The sequence below is a fragment of the Artibeus jamaicensis genome, unplaced genomic scaffold, assembly GCF_021234435.1.
Source record: "Artibeus jamaicensis isolate MK-2021 breed Jamaican fruit bat unplaced genomic scaffold, CSHL_Jam_final contig_685, whole genome shotgun sequence".
Taxonomy (NCBI): Eukaryota; Metazoa; Chordata; class Mammalia; order Chiroptera; family Phyllostomidae; genus Artibeus; species Artibeus jamaicensis.
This window is the reverse complement of record NW_026521924.1, coordinates 36,056,929-36,076,976: the sequence shown is the minus strand read 5'-3', so window position 1 is coordinate 36,076,976 and position 20,048 is coordinate 36,056,929. Positions and strand designations below refer to the sequence as shown.

Sequence of the window (20,048 nt, the reverse complement as noted above, 5' to 3'; positions counted from 1 at the left end):
GCCCTGCACTGCCCTGGCCGACGATTTGGGGCGTTTGGATGCTGCAGGCGGGATTGTCTGGGGAGGCCTTGGCTGTGTAGCCCACAGCCGCCTGCACCGGGGTTCACTCCGGAGCACCCGGTTGGCTCCGACCAGTCCGTTCTGTGGCCACGCCTCAGTCCCGCAGGCGTGTGTCTGGCACCCGCTCGTCCCAGTGGGGGTTTCGGGGCACGTCGCATCTGAGTACTTTTCCTTCCACACGGAGGTCTCTTACCCTCCCAGGCCCACCCTCCCGCGGCTCTTGTCCTGGGAGGTTAAAGGATGTTCCCTTTGTCTTCCTTACACTTCATGGGAACCAATCTAGTTAAAAAATCAACCCTGTTTGACATGCTGAGTCTTTCGATTGGAGACGGTAAACTTAGTTCTAGTTCTCAGGCCCTAAAAACCCAGTTCTTGCAACGCCCCCACCTCGTTGGCTCGCAGCCCTGCCCCGAGCGGAGCCGGAGCCCACAGGTGGAGCCGCAGGTGCGGCTGCCGCTTCGCCCTCTGGGCCTGGGGGCGGCCCTGCCCTGCCTTGCCCGCCTGCTCCTCTGCCAGCTGCCTCTGTGGTTACTCAGCCCACCCTGTGGATTCACTCCTCCTGATGCGTCTTTTTTGAAGACTTTATTTCACAGAGAAGGGAAAGAGAAAGAAGGAGAGAAACATCAGTGTGTGGTTGCCTCTCCCACGCCCCCTACTGGGGACCTGGCCCACAGCCCAGACGTGTGCCCTGACTGGGAATCAAACTGGCGACCCTTTGGTTTGAAGGCCGGCGCTCAGTCCATGGAGCTGCTCCAGCTGCCTCTCCAGATGCGTTTTCTGCGCCGTGTTTCCAGTCGGCTTCTCCCTGGGCCTCCCGCCATGAACACCGCCCCTCCCTCCTCGAAGATGCTGTGGTTCTCAGTGAACAGGCCACAGAGAACACAGCCTTCTCTGTCTGGTCGTCCGGCGTGGCTTTGCTCTCAGGTGCCCCGTTTTCCCTGGTGAATTCCTCTCCCAAGCCTGAGGCGAGTGCTGTGCGTGTGGCGGTGTGTGAGTGCGTGTGCTCATGTGTGCACACTGGCAGTGTGTGGGGGTGTGCCTGGACCTGGGTGGCCAGCCCACAGCAGGGTCCACCTATCAAGGGCCGGAAGCTCAGGCCCCTGCAGCCTCGTTCCCTTGAAGACACAGAAGCGTCCCCACTTGCCGGCCTCCTTGCCCACTCGTCCCGGGGCTCCACCAGCTGCCCCCCTCACTCTCCCCAGCTCCCCATCTGTCGGGACACTGGTGCGTCCTGACGAATGGCCTCTGCCGAGCCCCCAGCTCTCCCCCTCCCACCCCTGCGAGGAGCCTGGGACTCAGCCCTGGGATTAGTCTGGCCGCCTCTGTCCCGCCTGCCCTGGCCTCCACGCACCTCCGGGATGGCGGTGCCCACACTTCTGCCCCAGGAATGCCAGACTCTCCAACCCACCTGCCCGCTCCCCTTCTCCAACCGGCCACTGCCAGCACCGGGAGCCTGCTCTCCAGCCCGGGGCCTGCTCCCGGGCTCCCACCGCCCCGCCCAGGGGCTCAGCCATGTCCATCCCAGAGGACAATGGGTGAGGCCCCGCATCGCCTGTCTCCCCAGGGTCTTCAGGTGGTCACAGCCCCCGGGGCTTCTGGCAGCTCTCAGGACAGAACCCAGACCCTCCTGCCTCGCTGTCCAAGGCCCAGCGCTGAGCCCTCTCCCAGCCGTCCTCAGCCTTCCTGTGCCCGGGGGCCTGGGGCCTGCCCAGCCGTGTCCAGCCTCTCGAGGCCCTGCCCCTGCAGAGCTTCCTCCCACCTTCCCTCCCTCCCTCATTCCTGCCCCTGCTTCCCAGGTCCCCATGGAGCCCCTTGCTGGCTTCCCACCTGCCTCCCCCAGTTCTTCCCGGTGTTTAGGAAACTGCTCTGCATTGAATGGATGAATCAGCTGGAGAGGCCCCCAGCGGGCGAAGTTGCCAGGATGGCCAGGGGCAGGGTGCTAGGGGGCTGCTGAGATACCCAGACTCCAGCCTCGGAGTGCGGGCTGGGCACTGTTCTCAAAGCCCACCCTACCTGGGTGACTCAACCTGTGGCTCAGGCTGAGGACCCCTGGCCTGCGGGGGCGCCGAGCTCTGGGGGCCAGAGCTGGGGCTTCAGTGGCCTTGAGGGAAGGGGGCAAGGCCCCAAGGCAACGAGGAGGCTGTGGGGTTGGGGGGTCCTCGGGTGGCTCCTCTCTGAGGTGGGGGGGTCTCCACGACTCGACAGGGACCCCCTTGGCCCTCCCATAATGAGCAGCCGCCGCCCTTGCTGAACTCAGGTTTATGTGACCGTGTGACCATGGGAACAGTACTGGGGGTCCCAGCCTGCCCTCCGCCTGGCCCTGCCGCCTCCGAGGCTCCCCAGACTCCCGAGGACCTTCCTGCACGGACCAACCAACGTGGTGTCTGGCACTCAGGGGTGGTGGGGGGTGCCGGTCACTGGAGGCAGCAGGGGGACTGTCCTGGCCAGAGAGAAGATGGGCAGGACTGGGGACGTGGTGGACAGCTGACACCTGGTCCGCCCATCCAGCCCCCACTACCCGGAGCGGCCGACCACGGGCAGAGCAAGCGGAGTGGGAAGCCGTCCCGTGCCCTGACCCACGTCTGCCCAGCCCGGGGTCCTCCCTGGGCTCCTCCTCGGCAGGCTCCCTGCACCCTCGGCCCCCGCTGGGTTCCCCTGGGACCCCCACTGCCTGCTGCCCCCATGCTGGGCTCACCTGCTCCTCGTGGGGGCCCCGGGACCCCACTGTCCTGTGGCCACAGGCTGCCTGTCTGAGCGAGGGCTCCAGGCTCCCCTGAAGGAAGGGCTGTATTGGGACCCAGGGGAGAAGCCCCGGCCCCTCGGACTGAGGCCGAAAGCTCAGGAGGGTTCCCTCAGCCCCCAACGGGCACCGACTGGGGGACCCGTGGCTGAGGTTTAGGGTGAGGCAGGCCGGGTGGGGGTGGCGCAGGGTGAGGTCCCCATGACAGCGCCTGCAGCTTAGCCGATCCCAGGTGCTGCACCTGGCTGTGAGCTGGGGGTTCCCACAGGTAGGCCCCGCCCTGCCCGCCCCTCCCCCGCCCACAGTGCCGTACCTCCCCCGCCCCCCCGCCTCCCCCCCTCCTTGCTGGGCCCCCTCCATCAGCCCCTCCATTTGCCCTGCACCCCAGTCAGAGAAATGGACACAGGACAAGGTCACTGGACCGGGTTTCCTGTGCATCAAAGGTGAGGAGGTGGGAGGAGGGGACAGAAGGCTGGTGGGGGTGCAGGGGGCCAGGCAGCCTCCAGTTCTGCAGGGCCAACCTCTGAGGGGTCTGGTCTCCCCACCCGGCCACACAGAAATCAGCCCCTCGACAGTGCAGGGGCATCGTCCCCCGAGATGCCTCTCCAAGGGGCCAGTACCTGTGTCCTCGACTCGGGGTCCAGCGTGTCTCCCTCCTCCAGGGAGATGGGCCACACTGCGTGCGATCAGGGGCCCCGAGGCCTCCGAGACGGGCAGTGGGGGCCGGCTGCTCTCGTGGAGGAAGGAGTCGAACTTCAGCATGTGCGCTGGAGGGGGTTCGTGAGTCAGCGGGGGCGGGCGGGGAAGACCCCTCGCCTCCCGGACTCCGTGGTGTGTGGTAAGGAGAATGGCCAGGCAAGGCTGTGTTTGCTGGGATTGGGGGGGACTTGTGCCCAGCCTGGGCCTGTGGGGACAGTGACGGCGTGGAGTCCTCTCCAGGAGGCTGGGCCACTCACTCTGGATGGCGGCCTCGCAGGCCTGGCTCACGAGCTGGTAGATGGTGGCCAAGGACTGGGGCTCGCCCTGCGAGGAGAGACGGGGCGGAGCCCTGACCGGGCAGCCCGTGGGGTGGGGCCAGCGCCGTCCCCTGCCCCCAGGAAGTGCCATGACCCCCCGCACACACACTTACCTTCTCTCCTCGCTCCCCCTTGGGCCCTGGCAGCCCCTGGGCCAGAGGAAGAGGCGACAGAAGTGAGCCCATGGGGGGTCCCCCACTGGCTGCTCCCCTCACTCCCGACTCAGGCAGCCCTGGCCACCCTGCAGCCTGCCGTCTGTCCGCCTGCCCACAGGTGGGCACGGTCTCTGATCCTCAGAGGGTCAGAGCCACGGGGCCCCCAGGACCCGCATCTCAGATGGGAACGGCCCTTGCCACTGGACCACCCCAAGGAGGCCAGACCCTTCCCTTCCCTGAGCCAGCCAGGCCTGGACACCCCTGCCCCGGCCTCACCCACCCTCAGCCGCCAGGCTCCCAGGACCCTGCGGGAGCCCGGTCCCTCCCCAAGGCCCCTGTCCCCACCTGTCTGTTCCCAGCCTGGCAGGGGCAGCCTCACTCTCCCTGCTGCAGACGACCCTGAACCGCACCCCCGCACCCACAGGCCTCCCTACAAACGTGCTGGCCACCAGCCTCCCTGGGGAGGGGACACAGCACATGTGTGTCCCCTCCCACCACCGGCCGAGGGGCTGTCAGGTGGGGAGAGAACTTACCGTGGGTCCCACCGCCCCTGGGGGTCCTCGCTCCCCGCCGGCCCCCCGGGCCCCCGCCGTGCCCTGGAATCCCTGGGGAGACACACAGGCCGGGGTCCAGCTGGACTGCAGCCTCTGGTGAGTCTGTCCCCCGCCCCCAGCCCTGCCTGGTCCTTCAGGTCCCCACCACCCTGGGCCCAGACCAGGTCCCTGGTCCGTCCTTCCTGCCGGCTGTGCCCCGCACCCCCTCAGGGGGCGGCTCTGCCTCCCGCCCTCCCTGGCGTCCCGCTCAGGCACTGAGCTCAGCACAGACCCCAGGAAGGGCCAGGCTGGGAGGGAAGGTGCTTCTCAGTGACAGAGGCGCCCCCCAGCCCGCCCGCCAGTAGCCAAAGAACCCCAGAACCTCACTGTGTGGAGTTGGGGCGCAGGTGTGACTGGGGCTGCACATGGAGCTGCCTGGAGGCAGGGCAAAGCCACCCGCCAGGGCCCGGCCGCTGCAGGGCCTTGGGACCCAGGAAGGTGCCCGCCCAGGGGAGTGGGGCCTCCCAGGCCACCTGGTGGGTGACCTTGCTTCGTTCAGCCCCAAAAGACCTTGGGGAGTGGGGGTGGGCAGGGTTGGGGGCTCTCTGGGAAGCAGTGCCTACCCTGGGTCCCGGGGGTCCTGGCAGACCAGCGGTGCCCTCCAGGCCTCTCATTCCCTGAGGGCAAAGAAGGGGACTCAGACCCCCGCACGCCCCTCCCACGGCGGCCCACATGGGGGTCCGCGCCTGTGCCTTGTGTGAGAGCCGTTGAGCCCAGCCACAGTCATGGCCGCCCCCCACCCTCCCCAGACTCTCCCCGCTGGCTTCTCTCCCACCTTCGGACCCTGGAGGCCAACCTTCCCGGGGGCGCCCTGGTGGCCGGGGTAGCCCTGAAAGAGAACAGAGGCGCTGGCCAGGCTGGGGCCAAGTCCCACCCGGGAAGGAGCCGCTCTCCCCAAGCCCCTCCTGCCGCTACCTGCAGGCCGGGGGGTCCATGGTCCCCTTTCTCTCCTTTGACTCCGGGTGGACCCTGGAGGGGAGACAGACTGAGCAGTGGAGGGGGGGGTGCGGGGGGGTGGACAGCAGGGAGGAGGAGCAGGGAAGCGGCACCTACCACGGGTCCCTGGACAGTTCGGCCCTGGGTCCCTGGTGACCCCTGCTGACCGCCAGGACCCTCAGGTCCAGTCTGTCCAGGTGGCCCGGGTTCTCCCTGGAGACACAGGCGGGGGAGGGACTGAGCAGGCCCAAGGCCACTTTGGCAGCCCCTCCCTCAGTGGTGCCCCCGGCAGCAGCCCCAGGCCTCTGGCCAGCTGGTGGCATCCAGACCCCGGTCCACAGAGCGGCCCAACCCCACGGCTGCCCCTGAGAAGGGTCCCGCTGCCACCCCCTGCAGCTGGGACCTCCACCCCAGTCCACGGCTCCAGGCCCAGAGCTGGGGAGCGAGGGAACCTGGACACCAGGCCTCCAAGGACCAGAGGCCACAGGGGAGACGCCCTCCCGTGGTCTTTGTGGGTTGGCAGTGCTCCAGAGAAAAACCCCGACTCTCTCGGCACTGTGAACGTGAACACCTAAACCCAGGACCACAGGCCACCAGCTCAGCCCCACCAGTGCACAGCCTCTGAGGGAGGGACCCAAGGACACGCATCCAACAAGAGTCCCAGGGACTTCCTGAGGTGCCACCGCCTCTTGGCAGGCACAAGAACAAGCGGCCAGGGCACATCTGCCGGTGTCGCCGGGCCAGGACCAGTCAATGACAGGGTCGCGGGTGCGCGGTGGGCAGCTGGTCCCTCTTGGGGAGGGCCCTCCGCCCACGGTCGGGTACCCCTGTGGATGTGCTGGGGGCCCTTCCTGGGAAGGCAGCGCCCAGGCCCCCCAGAAGCCCCACGACTTACCCTGGGCCCCGGGACGCCCTGCTGTCCTGGGGCTCCATCCCTGCCAGGGAGGCCCTGCGGGGACACAGCAGGGCTGAGCCCAGTGTGGCCCGTGGGGAGCAAGGCACAAACTCCAGTCCCCGCCACCGTCGGGTGGAGAAGACCAGGGCACCCTCCTTCTTCCACAGCCCTTGGCTGCCCTGCACACTTGGGAGCAGGCGGCCCAGGGCCAGGCTCCCGGACCCTCGGTCCCCCTGCTGTCGGCCCTGGAGCCTCCCTGGAGGTAGCAGAGCGCCCTGACCTGCCCCACGATGAGGGGCACCACTGAGCCGCAGGGAGGGTGGTCCTGGGCCCCCTCCTCAGCCAGGACAGGTGGGACATGCTGGGTCCCTCACCAGAGGAGGGGGACTGGCTCAGAAGAGGGGGCCAGGGTGGACAAGACAGCCAGGGGACACAGGACGTGTGCCCCACACGGGTGGCTGCTGGTGCCAGACTCCCACCCAGGGCCGAGGGAAGGGGCCTCCCTCCTCCGCCTGTGGCTGGGAGACGTGGCCGGGGAGGGGCTGGGGGGCTCACCGGAGGCCCCTGGGGTCCTGGGGGCCCAGAGATCTCTGAGGAACAGGCGCAGGCAGAAGGGGAGGCAGGGCAGGCCGCCCCGTCCTTCTGGGAGAAAGGAGGCCGTCGGTAAGTGGACCCTCCCTGGGCTCTAACCTCAGGGAGGCCTCACACCCACGCCTGGGAGGCGCAGGGAGCGCGAGCCCTGAGCGGGACTCCTCTCTCCCTGCCAGGAAGGCCCCCGGCCTGGCCGAGCCCAGCGTGGGTGCAGGAGGGAGTCCCAGGAACGAGTCACGGCCCCGTAGGCTTGGCTGTGGGTACCCTGTGGCCGGGTCCATCCCCGTCACCTCCAGCTGGCCCTGTCCCCAGGACCTCCGAGATGCTCCCCAGAGGCTACCTCCTTCAGGAAGCCCACCTGGGTGTCCCCCAGCACCATGGAGGGCCCCGCCCACCTACCAGCGCTGGGAGCTCGCAGCACCTGTCCTCCTCTGCCCAGGTGTCACTGCACACGAGCCGCAGCATCTGGAGCTGGAGCTGCAAATTCAGGTGGCAGGCGGTCGGCAGCTATGGCTCCACTGGGCGGTCCGCCGGCCCCCAACCCCGGCTGGCCAGGCAAGACCAAGCCAAGCTCACCACGGATGAGCCACCTCGGGGCCCCCAGGCCTTGGCCAGCCTCCCCAGCGTGACGAAGCCGGAGACGGGAGGGCTGCCCGCCGGCCCGATGGGCCTCTCCGCCACCTTCCTGCAGTCCACGTAGAGCCGCACCTTGGAGTGTCCCACGGCCACGTGCACCTGGAGGCGGGACAGGGGTTCCCATGGCCGTGGCCGGGCTGCAGAACAAGGCTCGGGGCCCTCACCCCTCGCTGGGCCTGGCTCCCCTCCGTGAAGTGGACCAGATGGGCCCACGCAGGCCCCTCCCAGGACTTGTAGGGGCAGTTCTGCTCCAGAGCCTGGGGGCAGCTGAGGCCCTCAGGCAGGAGAGTCGCAGGCTTCAGTCCTTCCAGAACCTCCCAGGACCTTGTGGAAGCTCCCAAAGAAGATCCTCTTCACTTCGGGCAGGTCAAAGGTCACCTCCTGCAAGGCCGCGCTGGGGTCGTGGCAGAAGTAGGTCAGGGACTTCCTGCCGGCTGCGGGAGCAGAGCAAGGGGCGCACTGGACCCCCGCCAGTCCAGGGTGGACGGGCGTGGCCCCCGGCCCGGCCTGAGGGTTGCTCAGGACCCGTAGCCACTGAGGCGCCAGGGCCCCTGGGCCTGCCACCTGCCCACCCGACTGACCGTCCAGCAGGACCCCCAGGACAGGCTGGAAGTCCTCGGCCGTCATCTGCCACAGTGCGAAGGCCTCCCGTGGTGTCTCGGGAAGCAGGCGAAGGAGGAAGGCGACCGTGTGCTCCGGGGGGAGGGGGGCCGGGTGGACGTCGCTGTGGGGGCACGGCTGCTCCTCAGGGTTCGGGCCCAGGGGACCGCAGAGTGGGGTCCACGGGACCATGAGCTCTCCTGCCTCGGTTTCCCCATGTGTAACACGGGTTCTCAGGGCGTGAGCTCCCTCCCAGGCTGTTGTGGAATCAACCAGAGGTGCCCGGGCCCCCCCCCCGTAAGGCCCCCCCCATGGGCCGCAGCCCCTCACCTGGCCCGGCGGGTCAGCTGAGCGTCCCTGAGCAGCGTGAAGGTCCTGGCAGGGCCCAGCGCCGAGGGCTCCATGGCGATGCCCCGGAGGGACGCGTACTCCTTCTCCACCAGCCCGAAGGCCGCCATCAGGTCAAAGCCTGGGGCCCGGTGGGGAGGGCCCGGGACGGAAGGGTGGGCGTGAGGGTGGGCCAGGCAGGAGACGGAGGGAGGGACGGGGCTCGGCGTCGTGCGGGCGGAGCAGGGACACAGACACAGGTGGGGCCCTTGGGCGGCGGGGTCCGGGAGCTCGGGGTCTGTCCAGGTCCCAAGCGGCCCCTTCCCCTCTGCCCTGACCAGGCCCCACTGCGTTCGGCCTCAGCAGCCTCGTCGCCTGCTCCTGGGACGCCCCAGGGAGACCTGGCAGGACAGGACAGGTGGCCCTCCCGCGCCTGGCAGACACACCTCCCCCGTCGGCCCTCTGTGGGGAGGGTCTTGGGTTCACCGAGTGGCTCCAGGGACCCCTCTGCCCACCCAGAACCCAGTCGGCAGGGCTGACGGGGCTGGGCAGGACCCAGGGCCCCCGTGTTGCCACCGCTGTGCCCATCACAGACACAACCTTGGACAAGCCTCAGTGACAGGGGATGTGAGTGGGGGATAGAGGACCGGCCACCCTGGAGGGGCTTCCTGCGAGGGGTGAGCCTGCCTGGTTGCCCTCCAGCAGCCTGGCCCAACTCCCCAGAGACCCCAGAGGAGGAGAAGCAGGTGGGGGCAGGAAGGGACGGCAGGTCGCTGGGAGGACCCACCTGCAAGGGTGCCGTTCGGGTGGAGGGCCGGGCAGGCTGCTGAGGGGCGACAGGGAGTCGGGGTCAGTGGGGGCCCTGCCCTGTGGTCTGGAGACAGGTGCTGTCCTGCAATCCTGTCCTCTCCGGGGTCCCCAGGCCTGTGGTCCCCATGACTCAGGGATGGGGAGGGACAGGGAACGGGTCCTGCCGTCTCAGGGGTTGAAATTCCAGCCCCTGGACACCCACAGAGAGGGTACCAGCCACCCAGACGTGCCCCGAATGGCCGGGCCAGGGCTGATGGGGTCCGTCCCCACTCACCCGTCCAGCCCATGGCAGCCACAGCCGCACTGTCCCCTGTCTCGTACACTGCGGAGACCAGGACCCTGTACTTCGTGGCTGCCCGGAGGTCAGGGAGCGTCACGTGGCTCCTGGATCCTGGAACGGAGACCTGGGGGCCCGGTCACCTGAGCCACCTGCCCAAGCACCTCGGCTCGTCCAGCCTCTCGGCACCTTTCTGTCCGTGTCCCTGCCAGTTAAGCTCAACAGACACATTTCCCCCCCGCCCCTGCCACCAGGACCCCAGGGTCCACAAGGGGCAATGGATCCCGGCTCCGAGACCCACCGATGTCTCGGGCCCGGAGCCCGAGGCCAGTGCACAGGTGAGCCGGTAGTGCAGGACGTGGCCGGTCGGGGGCGTCCAGCTGACCCGAAGGCTGTTTGGTGACTCAGGAACCAGGGCCAGGTTGGAGGGCGGGCTCCGGCTGACTGAGGGGGTGGGGTTCAGCAGGGACTGCCGCAAGCCCCGCCCCGCCCCCCTCCTCAACCCAAGACCCTCCCTCCCATCCCCACGGGGCCCACCACACCCCTCTGCCCTGCAGTCTCAGGACAGACAGGGCCCACAGCTTGGCCAGCCCGGGGACCCAGTGAGCAGGCGTCATGCCAGGTGACTTCGGCCCCTGGCTGCCCCAGGAACACTTGCCCCGAGACCCCAGCAACCAGGCCGGAGGGGCAGGAACCAGTCGGCAGTCTGGGCTCATGCAGTGGGGCATCCGGGGTCCCTGCTGTCACTGCCCCACGAAGCCAAGGGCCACCTACGGGGGGCATAGTGCAGGGACACGGGGTCGCTGCGGGCCCCATCCCGGTAGTAGGCCAGGACGGTGATCTCGTGCTCTGAGCGCCTCCCCAGGCCGGGCAGGATGGCCTCACCCCGGTTCCCCGGGACGGACACCTGTGGGGAAGAGGACCGAGTCTGTCCTGCGGGTGGTGGCCTCACCCGGGGGCCCGGCTTGCAGGCCAAGGGCCAGTCGGGCAGGTCCCTGAGGTGACGCCCTGAGGTGTGAGCCCCCCGGAGGCCGGGTGTAGGGAGGGGTCTGCTCCCCACACCTCATGGGCCTTCCCATCTCCCAGAGGCATCCACTTGATCTGGTAGACAAGCACCCCGGACGTGGCTGCCGCCGCCCACGTCAGCCGGACCTTATCCCCAGGCAGCTGGGTCACAGACAGCCGGCTCGGGCTGGGGACTTTCCCTGGAAGACAAGACAGAGAGACTGAGGCGGCAGGCCGGGATGACCCCCTCCGTGATTCATCGAAGGGCTCTTGGGTGCCTGGTAAGGAATTTTGGGGGGCAGGGCTCACCCTGGGGAGCAGAGGGGACCCGTCTCCACATGGTGGCTGTCCCCACACTCCCCTCTCCCCTGGACTAGGCTACAGACCGAGCCCAGGCTGCCTCTGGAGGTGGCCCAGCCCGCAACTCCGTTCCACACCCGGGGAACCCTTGCCACGCCCTGCACCCCGGCATCAGCCCCATACGGGTGCCCGTCCCAGCCGGCTCAGGGCCGCACAGAGCAGACACTGCAGTGTGTGTGCTGGTCCGAAGCACCCATGGAGCAGAGGGTCACAGCCCGGCTGGGACACTCCCCACCACGGCCCACTCACTCGTGGTCAGGTGTCCGGTCATCGTGGAGGAGCTGCCCCCAGGGAAGAGGCAGGCGACTCGGACGGTGTAGGTGGTGGAGGAGGAGAGAGGCCCCAGGGTGACTGAAGTGGCGTTCCCAGGGGCCTCTGTCTGCAAGGCGGGTGCGGACATGGTCTGGGCCTGGAGCTGCTGCCCAGGACGGCCCTCGACCTCCAGAGTGGGGGAAGGGGTGGGGTCTCCTACTCTGGGGCCCTGCCTACCCCCCAGACAGCGGATAGCTGCATTTTCACCCCCAAAGCATCCCACGTCCCCAACCTCATCGGGTATGTCGCTCATGGTCATTTTAGAATTCCGCACCTCACACACGTCCCCCAACCCCCAGGCTGGCCAGACTGGGGACCTGGGGGGGGATGGCCCTGTGCGCCCCCTATACCAGGTTGTGAATGCGGGGCAGGGCAGCTGGGTGTGCCAGGCCCCCAGGGAACCCCACAGGAAAGCAGCTGGCTCTCACCTGCCCTGAGTGGCTGCCCTCGGTGGACACGAAGCTGACCCTAAACAGGCGCACAGGCCTCAGGGGGCCCTCCCAGGACACGCGGGCCGAGTCATGTGTCACATCGGAGAAGCTCAGGTGTCTGGGGGCAGCCAAGGGCGCTGTGGACACAGCAAAGCCTCAGGGACTCGCCACGCCCCCCCCCCCGGTGTACAGGGGATGTGTGGGCGACGGTGAGGACAACGGGCACTCACGGGTCCTGACGCGGATGCCCCGGGCCTCGCTGGCCTGCGCCCCCTGCAGGCTGCGCACCTGGACGTCGTACTCCCTGCCGGGCTCCAGGCCTCCCAGCAGCACCTGCGGCTGCCCGACCTGCACCTGTGTGGGCGGCGCTCACGTGGCCCCTCCCCGTCTCGCCCCACCCTTCGGCGTCGCCCTAGCCACCTCCGCCATCCTCCACCGCCCACCTCTCTGGCCTCCTCCTCGCCCTTGGGGGTGGCCGACGCGCACCGCACCAGGTACTGGGTGGCTCCTGCCGAGGGCTGCCAGGTGAGGCGTATGGTCCTGGGTGTCACTGAGGCCAGGGCGAGCGCCTGGGGTGGAGGCAGAGGCCCTGGAAGAGGGGACACCGCAGGCAGAGGTCACACCACAGGCCCGGGACACAGCGCTCCGCAGCAAACTCTAAGTGTCCCCAGATCTCACCGTGGGCCAAGCCTCCAGCCCACGGTTCTGGGGACACATGGCCACCTCGTGGGCTTCTGCTTAGGGTGGGCGGGCCGTGGTCCCCAGGGGGCTGCCGTGGGCTTGGGGTCCAGGGAGAGCTTCTGGACCCCAAGGGAGAGCTTCAGGGCTTCTGTGCTGACCGTGACGGTGGTGGCGGGTGCACAGCCTTGCAGGCATGCTCAGAGCCAGTGGCCTGTGCGCCTCACACGATCAGTCGTAGGCTGTCTCACCGCCATGTGATGGGGCTCAGGGCTGCCCGGGGCTGCGGCCCAGTGGCGGTGGGGGTCCCAGAAACCCGGAAGAAGTAACAGCAACGAGTCCCAGTCCAGGTGGGCGGGGACACGCATGACGTCACTGGTACCCAGAGCAGGACGCCAAGGGTCAGAGTGAGCAGATCACCGACTCGCCTTGATCACACAGGACGTGGGGGCAGTGCCCCCGCCCCGGGGAAGACTGGACCCGTGACTGCCGAAGCCCTCACCTGTGGTCACCAGGCCCCGCAGGCCCTCGCCGACCCCCGCCTCGGAGACGGCGTGCACGGACAACAGGTACTCTGTGCTAGCGGTCAGGTTGTGCAGCTCTGCGGATGAGCTGGGCCCGGCCACCACCACCTGGAACAGAGCCGGATGGGGCGGGCTAGGGTCCGCTCTGGCTTCCTAAGTGTCCCCCGCACCCCCCCACGCCCTGCTCCCCAGAAACCAAGCACTCGCGGGCGGCGTGGGTGCCCACACCGGCTGCACCCTGCTCATGGGCCCAAGTGCACCTGATGACTCGGGCCTGATCGGGGCCACACCCCGTGTCCCTCCCCCGCTGTGACTTCTCCTGTGGGACTTCGCCCGGGGCAGCAGGGGGCCGCTTACCTCCCCCGGGGCACCGCCCCTGGAAGGTCGCCACACCACCAGGTACTTGAGCGGTGGCTGTGGGGCTGGAGTCCAGGACAGGTGGACACTGGAGGAGGTCACCTGGGTCAGGACCAGGCTGGTGGGAGTGGAGAGGGGGTCTCCGGCTGCCGCTGGCTTGGCTGAGGGAGGAAAGGCCCAGGGTCAAGGCCCCCCTCCCCCCGCCCCACCCCGCAGCGGGTGTGAGAGGCTCCTCTCCCCCTGGCGGCCACTTGAGGCAGCACAGGTGGGGGCTGCAGACGCCCAAGGAGCCGCGGAAGCGGGCAGCAGGGGTCTTAGGAGGCCCTTGCAGAGACCAAGAGGAGCCTGTCCTTTTGTCCAAAGCGGCCGGGCAGCGAGCGTGGGGGGCTACGCCCTCAACCCCTACCCGCCTGCGCACCTGGGCTCTTACGTGGGCTCCTGCCCTGGACCTTCTGGCAGATGAGGCGGCTGAGCAGGCCGGCCAGTGTGCGGAGCTGCGGGAAACCCTGCACGTTGTGGACCGTGACGTCCAGCGGCTGGGAGGCCAGCAGCCTCAGCTCCGCCTCGTCGGCGTTCTTCACGCCTGCCCACGGGGCGCAGAGCGTGAGGCAGGGCCCTGTTGCTGCCGCTGCCGCCATTTCTTACAGCTGGACCCTGGGGCCAGCCCCAATCACCCAGTGGTGGGGGCCATCCCAGCCGTGCACCCCAGGCCCCAGGGCCCCGGGAGGGGCCACAGGGTATGGGCTTGTGCAGAGGCCAGGCGTGGTGGGGAGGAGTTCACAGAGGATGCAGCTCACGGCCAGCTCCCCACCACCTGCACCGGCTCTACGGCCGCCCTCCAAGTGCCCTCGGGGGCCCATGTTCCGGCTGGGGCATCATCACCAGCTCCAGGAGCCGGGACGGGCCTTCCCTCATTGCAGACTCTGGGCTGAGGCTCGGAGAGGCCACCAGACCCCAGCCCGGGAGGAGGCCGGCGTGGCGGGAGCCCACAGTGGTGCGGCAGGGAGGCCGAGTGGCTCACCCACAGCGAAGATGTCGATGTCCAGGCCCTTGAGGACGCGACCAGCAGCATGGGTGTCGTCCTGGGACTTGCCGTCTGTCACTAGGACCACCACCGTGGCCGCCTCCAGACGGGGCCCGGCTTCAGGCCGCAGGTTCTGCTCCAGCACGTGGGTCAGGGCCAGGCCTTGGGAGCAGTGGGGACACGGTACGGGTCCTCACCCTGACCCAGCACCCTCCCGGTGGGCTGACCCTCCAGCCTTAGGCCCTACGCTCTTCCCACCATGGCCGGCCATCCCGGGCCCTCCAGGCCGAGGTGTCCACAGGGCAGTGACACCTGCTCCCTGCCCACAGAGGCCCCCTGCCCACAGACTGCCGTGGAGCGGCTGTGGGGTTGGGGGGCACGGTGTGGGGAACACGGAGCAGACTGCTAAGGAGACACCCCTGGGGGGCGGGGCCTGCTTCCAGCAAGGCCACGCCCACGCCCACTGGCGGCCTCTGCAGAGCTTCTGTCTATTGGAGAGACTGCTCACTTGCTGCCGGACAGAATCCACACTCTCCCAAAGCAAAATCATGTGGTTCGTAGTTCACAAAGATGGGCGTGGGGTTGGCTGCACCCAGCCCTGGGCCTGGTTTATGTTCAAGTTTGCAAGTCCGGGAAGAGCCTGGGAAGGGAGGCTGGCTCCCAGGGCAGTGAGAAGGGCGGGGCTGGGGGCAGACCTGTGAACGTGTTCCCGCCTTTGTAGTGCAGGCTGCGGACCGCGGCCAGCACCTCCTCCTTGGTGCCGAAGGTGTTCAGGTCCCACTCCGTCTGGGGGTCTCCACTGTATTGGGTCAAGCCTGGCAAGGGGGTGCTGGGCATGGGGTCCCCAAGGAGAGAGCCCATGCTTTCAAGGTCCCCACTCTCCACAGAGGACCTGCCAGCACGTCCTCCCAGGAGTGGGCAGGCACCCTGGTCCCACGGGGGTCCCCCGGGAGCCCAGCCTGCCAGCTGCAGGCCACACCGGGCAGCAGAAAGCTCTGCTCTGGCCCCTGGGAGCTGGGGCGAAACTGTGAGGACCACGGCGGAGGGGCCACAGGACATGGGGCCAGGACCCACCAACTTGAACTTTATCCGGCCCAATTTCAAAGGGTTCAATGACGCTGGCCAGGAAGTCTTTGACCTGCTGGAAGTGGCTGTGGCCGACACTCCAGGACCCGTCCACCAGGAAGATCATGTCCACGGGGGTGGGGGGTGTGCAGCGGAACCGGGGGCCGGCTGGGCAGGCAGGGAGCGGGGTGCGTTGTGGGCAAGGCCCAGTGCCGCTGCAGGGTCCTAAGCGGCTCCCGCCCCGGCCCCGGCCCCGCCGCGCCCCCAGCAGGATCGCCTTTTCTCCGGAGGGTGTGGGGGGAGGGGCCGCAGCACTTGGCCTCCAAGTGAGGCCTGGGCTGAAGCCTGGAGGACCCGGACCCCAGAGGTGCTGGGGGCTCCCCAGACTCAGAACACCCCACGTGGACCCCAGGTGCCCTGCCCCTCTGCCCTCAGGGGCATGGCCAGCTGGCCACCAGGCACAATCACCTAGTGAAGGCTGCTACTTGAGGCCGTCACCCCACCCCTGCCCGCAGCCCACCGACACCCAGGCCCAGGGGCAGAGGCTGCCCAGCGGTAGGGACTATGGTGGTCGGTCAGCACCATGGACAGCTCTGTTCATGCCGGCCTGAGCACCGGGAGCTCTTTGGAGACAAAACCTTGTGGGCACCCCCAGCCCCCTGAGTTTCGCCCAGAGTCAGGGCCAGACTGGAGGCTCCTGAGAAGGTGGGTGTCGTGGGACCCCCACCTAGTGAGGGAGGCATGACCCTGCCTGCCGGGCCTTGTGCACAAAGCCACGCACAGCTGCCCCGCAAGACCTCAAAGCTGGCACCCAGGACGTGCTGCTGGGTCTCTCTCCCTCCTGCAGATGCCCCAGAGCCACCGTGCCTCTCTGGGCAAGGCAGGGGCCTTCCCCTCAACCAGGGCCCTCCTGGGGGGGCCCTAGCTGTGTCACCTCCCACCAGCGACACCCTGTGGGTCCAAGTGGGTCCCAGAGAGTGGCCACAAGCTCCTGTTGAAGCTACAGTGGAAGCTACAGGTCAGTTAGGAAGGAAACGTTTCTGGCAACACGAACAGACGTGTGACAAACTTGATTACCACACCTTCCCACCCTGGCCACTTACCCCTGCCCCTTGACCCACCAAGAGTGGGAGGGCCTTGGCTTGGAGCTGCAGTGACTTGGGGCTCAAGGTCCGGGCTCCCCACGAGGGTGGGCGAAAGCTCCGCAGCTGCCCCCAGGGGCCTCCAGCTGCTCCCACCCACAGGGTGACTTTTCAAGTCCTCGACTGCAGGCAAACACAAGGGGCTGCCAGGACCCCACAAAGGAGGAGCAGAGCCTCCAGAGGCCTGGGGGCGCCTAGGAAATGGGCAGGGGTGTCAGGGGTGATAACTGAGGCTACTTGGGGGCAGAACGCAAACTCAGGCCTGGGGAGAACCCCATCTGGAGGGGCTGCAAGGCTCAGCTCCAGCCACCCGGCCCACCCCAAACCGGGAGCTGCGGAGGGCAGCAGACTTACTCACAAACGCCCTCCGAGCCAGCAGGACACGCCCAGAACCCGTGAGCCCGAAGATCTGCAGGGTGTACCCCTTGGAGGGGCTCAGACCCCCCACCGTGGCCTTGGGGGTCTTGGTGGTCAGCATCACCTCCTGCTCCGAGTCCCCTGGAGCGGGGGCAGGGAGAGCTGTTGAGGCCACGGGGGCGGGTGTGCGTGCACAGGTGCGTGTGTGCGTCAGGTGGTGCGTCCTCCTGGCCCCGTGCCATTCTCTGCCCTTCCTGTGACCACACACTCGTGCCTGTGAGCTTTCTTTAGGGTTTTGAAAACTCGTGCCCTGGTCACGGCTGCGGAGCTCGGGGGCAGGCCTGCATGGCGGGGCCTTGCAGGACCCCCGGGCCTCCCTCCTGTCCCGGTTGTCCCTCCGCGCCCACCGCCGGCACGCAGAACCCAAAGGGGCTCTGCGCAGGGGCGGAGACTGGAGCCTTCGCGTTGCTGGGCACCAGCCCCCGTGGCACACGTGTTCCCTGGCTCCGTGCCCCACCCCCACCCCCAGAGCAGGTGTGGCGGACTCCCGCAGACTCGAGGATGCAGAGACGCAGAACGAGGTGCAGTGAGGGCGCGCATGCCGCCACCCTCACAGCGACAGGGAGGCGCAGGCCCGTACCTGCCATGGGCTTCACTTGCACCAGGTAGCCGAGGCCAGGCCTCTCCGACTCCGCCCACTTCATCTGCAGCCGGTCTTCAGGCAGCACCGCCAGCCACAGGCGGCCGCTTGCTGAGGGGACAGGACAGGGTGGTCAGGACTCGCTGCCAGTGACCACACCAGCAGCTGTGGGGGGCCGGGTGCCTGCTGTGAACAGTGTGAGGAGGCCTTGGCCCCACTGGGGGGTCGGACGGGCCCTGGCCCCACGGGCAGGCACCTGGAGAAGTTGAGGCCCCACCCAGGGCTGGAGGGGGACCGGGTCCTCCAATGGGTCCGAGGTGCCAGGGCTGCCCCCACTGGTTCTCCGAGGGGTGTCCCTGGCCGTGGATGAGGGAGGCCCAGGCCAGCTTCCTGGTGTGACGACTACCCTGCCAGCAGCCGCAGGTGCTGAGCCCACCAGGCAGCTGGAGCCTCTGGCTTCAAGGCCCCAGTGTGAAGGGAGGGCAGTGGGCAGAGCAGCTGTGTGGCTGTGGCTGACCCCCAGCTGTCAAGGTCACAGCAGCTGGGGGTGGGGACCCCAGGATGTGAGGGTGCTCCATAGGAGTAGGGGTCTCCCAGGGGTGGCTACCCTGGAGGATGGACACAGCAGTGGCCTGACCTCCAGGGCGGGGCCTGACCTCCCAGGGAGGCTTCCGGGAGCCCCATGGTGGGGTGGCTATTTTTGGAAAATGGAGACAGAGATGGGTTTCTTCTGGTCCCCCCACAGCGGGCTGGGGGCGCCCAGGCAGACACAATGCCGGCTTCAGAGCAGGGCGGAGGCGCCCAGCTCCGGGCGGCCCAGCGGCTCCCAGGGAGCGAGGGGCGGGAGGACAGGAATGTCTGGCCTGGGGTGGGGGCTTTGAAAAGCCATTTGTGAGCCGGGGGCCAGCTGTGGCTCATGAAGGGCCCTCTGTGTGTTGCTGTGCCTCTGGGGACCCCATGCTGCCTTTCGTGGTCCCCACGCTGAGGGGCAGACGCTGAGGAGCCCCACGCGCAGGCCTCCTCGGGCGGGGCTGCCTGGCTTCACTAGTCCTGAGCTCATCTTGTCATCGGTCACTTGGCTGCACCTGAGTGACCCGTGGTGTGTCCCATCAGAGCCACGAGGATTGGAGGGACCCCCAAACCGCCGCCACCGCCTGGCGCACCACCAGACAGAGGGCGACGTGAGGCAAACAGGTGTGCAGGTCGGCTCCCGCCAGCCTGGCTGTGGCACACTCAGCAGACACCGCGTTCGACCTCGTGGGGACCCGGGGGTGAAGGTGGTGGGAATGTGACCTGACCCCGTCGTGTGCCTTAAAGGAGCTGGGAAGGTGCCAGAAGCCAAGAGCCAACACCCTGGGTTCGGGGTGGGTGGGGTCACTCTTACTGTAGGCTTACGGTGTTTGAAAGTTTGATGTGGGAAAAACGTCTGTGGCAAAATTGAAAATGAAACATTCATATGACAATGAAAAGCGGTGGGCCAATAGCTGGTTTTTTTTAGCAGAAGCATCCCCAAGGCAAGGTGAAAGGTTGCAAGGCTGAAGGTCAAGCAGCCCCCTGAGGCCTAGGCTTTGGCGGAGGGGCCCACACCAGCCCTCCGGCTGTCCCGCCCTGCGTACGGATTGGGCACAAATTGTACTGGGGACAGCCACAGTGCGGTCCGGGGCAGGCGAGGGCTCTGTCCCCAGCAAGTCCCCACCCTGTGTCCTTACCTTGTCCCCGGCTGAGGCCCAGGGCGACACCCAGCCACAGCCAGACCCCCAGATGGGGACACACATGGACACCCATGGTGCTCAGCCTGCGGGATGAGAGGCCACTCAGCCTTCTGTTGTCTGTCTGTCTGTCCCCTCCTGACCACCATGCCAGAGCCTCACCACCCACGGCCTGTGGGCCAGGGCCTGAGCCCACTCTGGACGTCCACACGTAGCTGTGGAGACCCTGAGTGCTCCCTCACAGCCACCGCCCCTGTGCACCGCGGCTGCCTCGTCAGGGCCCGGCAGGAGCCTCCGGAAGCGAGAGGCCGGCTGCCCCCCTGCCGGCCACCCCGAGATGCCGGCTCAGTCACCGCCTGGCCGCGTCCCACTCTCAGGACCCTGTCTGCAGGCCAGCGTGCACCTGACCGTGGCTGCAGCTGCTCACTCATCACGAGACCAGGCCGGACGGCTGCTGTCAGGGCCACACCGCCTGGGGAGGAGACAGGTGGGCCCAGCTTGAGCAGAACCTCTAGGCAGGGTGGGGTCCTGGGGGGCCCGACAGGCTACTGCTGGGCCTCTGCTGATGGGACAGAGGGACACCCAGCATAGGGTCTCAGGCCCTGGCCACCCTCAGCCCAGCCTCACCCAGGGAGGGGCGGCCAGGACGGGCATGCCACCCCTCGGCCGAGCTCCTGGGCTCCTCGGGCGTGGAACCCAGGGCTGGCTCAGTGGGACCTCTCCCGGGGGCCCAGAGCCCTCAGTGACACCCCCGCCTTTCTGAATGGTCAAGGCTGCAGCCCCGGGGCCTCCTCATCCACCCAGCCCC

The 20,048-nt window shown here is 68.1% G+C and overlaps 1 protein-coding gene across 1 annotated transcript; it reads right to left on the bottom strand.

The window, feature by feature from the left end:
* Positions 1 to 3,213: 3,213 nt before the first annotated feature.
* Positions 3,214 to 19,316, bottom strand: COL20A1 (collagen type XX alpha 1 chain). Its single transcript, XM_053671201.1, has 34 exons — positions 19,241 to 19,316; positions 17,532 to 17,642; positions 16,889 to 17,032; positions 16,514 to 16,657; positions 15,402 to 15,560; positions 15,023 to 15,142; positions 14,325 to 14,489; positions 13,710 to 13,886; positions 13,304 to 13,449; positions 12,925 to 13,054; positions 12,188 to 12,333; positions 11,975 to 12,098; positions 11,742 to 11,881; positions 11,251 to 11,380; positions 10,699 to 10,841; positions 10,408 to 10,543; positions 9,938 to 10,083; positions 9,634 to 9,763; positions 9,337 to 9,372; positions 8,553 to 8,691; positions 8,204 to 8,346; positions 7,947 to 8,056; positions 7,563 to 7,721; positions 7,386 to 7,463; positions 6,951 to 7,037; positions 6,396 to 6,449; positions 5,480 to 5,533; positions 5,340 to 5,393; positions 5,128 to 5,181; positions 4,505 to 4,576; positions 3,930 to 3,965; positions 3,775 to 3,823; positions 3,421 to 3,567; positions 3,214 to 3,230 (listed from the first exon to the last, which is right to left on the bottom strand). The coding sequence occupies exons 1-34, from the start codon at positions 19,314 to 19,316 to the stop codon at positions 3,214 to 3,216; spliced, it is 3,756 nt and encodes a 1,251-aa protein (XP_053527176.1).
* Between the last annotated feature and the right edge of the window lie 732 nt (positions 19,317 to 20,048).

Bases quoted from the DNA above. Each gene is read 5' to 3' on its own strand.
- COL20A1 (XM_053671201.1), bottom strand. From the start codon at position 19,316: ATGGGTGTCCATGTGTGTCCCCATCTGGGGGTCTGGCTGTGGCTGGGT. The intron at 17,033-17,531 runs GTACGGGCCTGC...CCCCCGCTCCAG, and splicing joins GCAAGTGAAGCCCATGGCAG to GGGACTCGGAGCAGGAGGTG. The intron at 5,394-5,479 runs GTAGCGGCAGGA...GTTCTCTTTCAG, and splicing joins ATGGACCCCCCGGCCTGCAG to GGCTACCCCGGCCACCAGGG.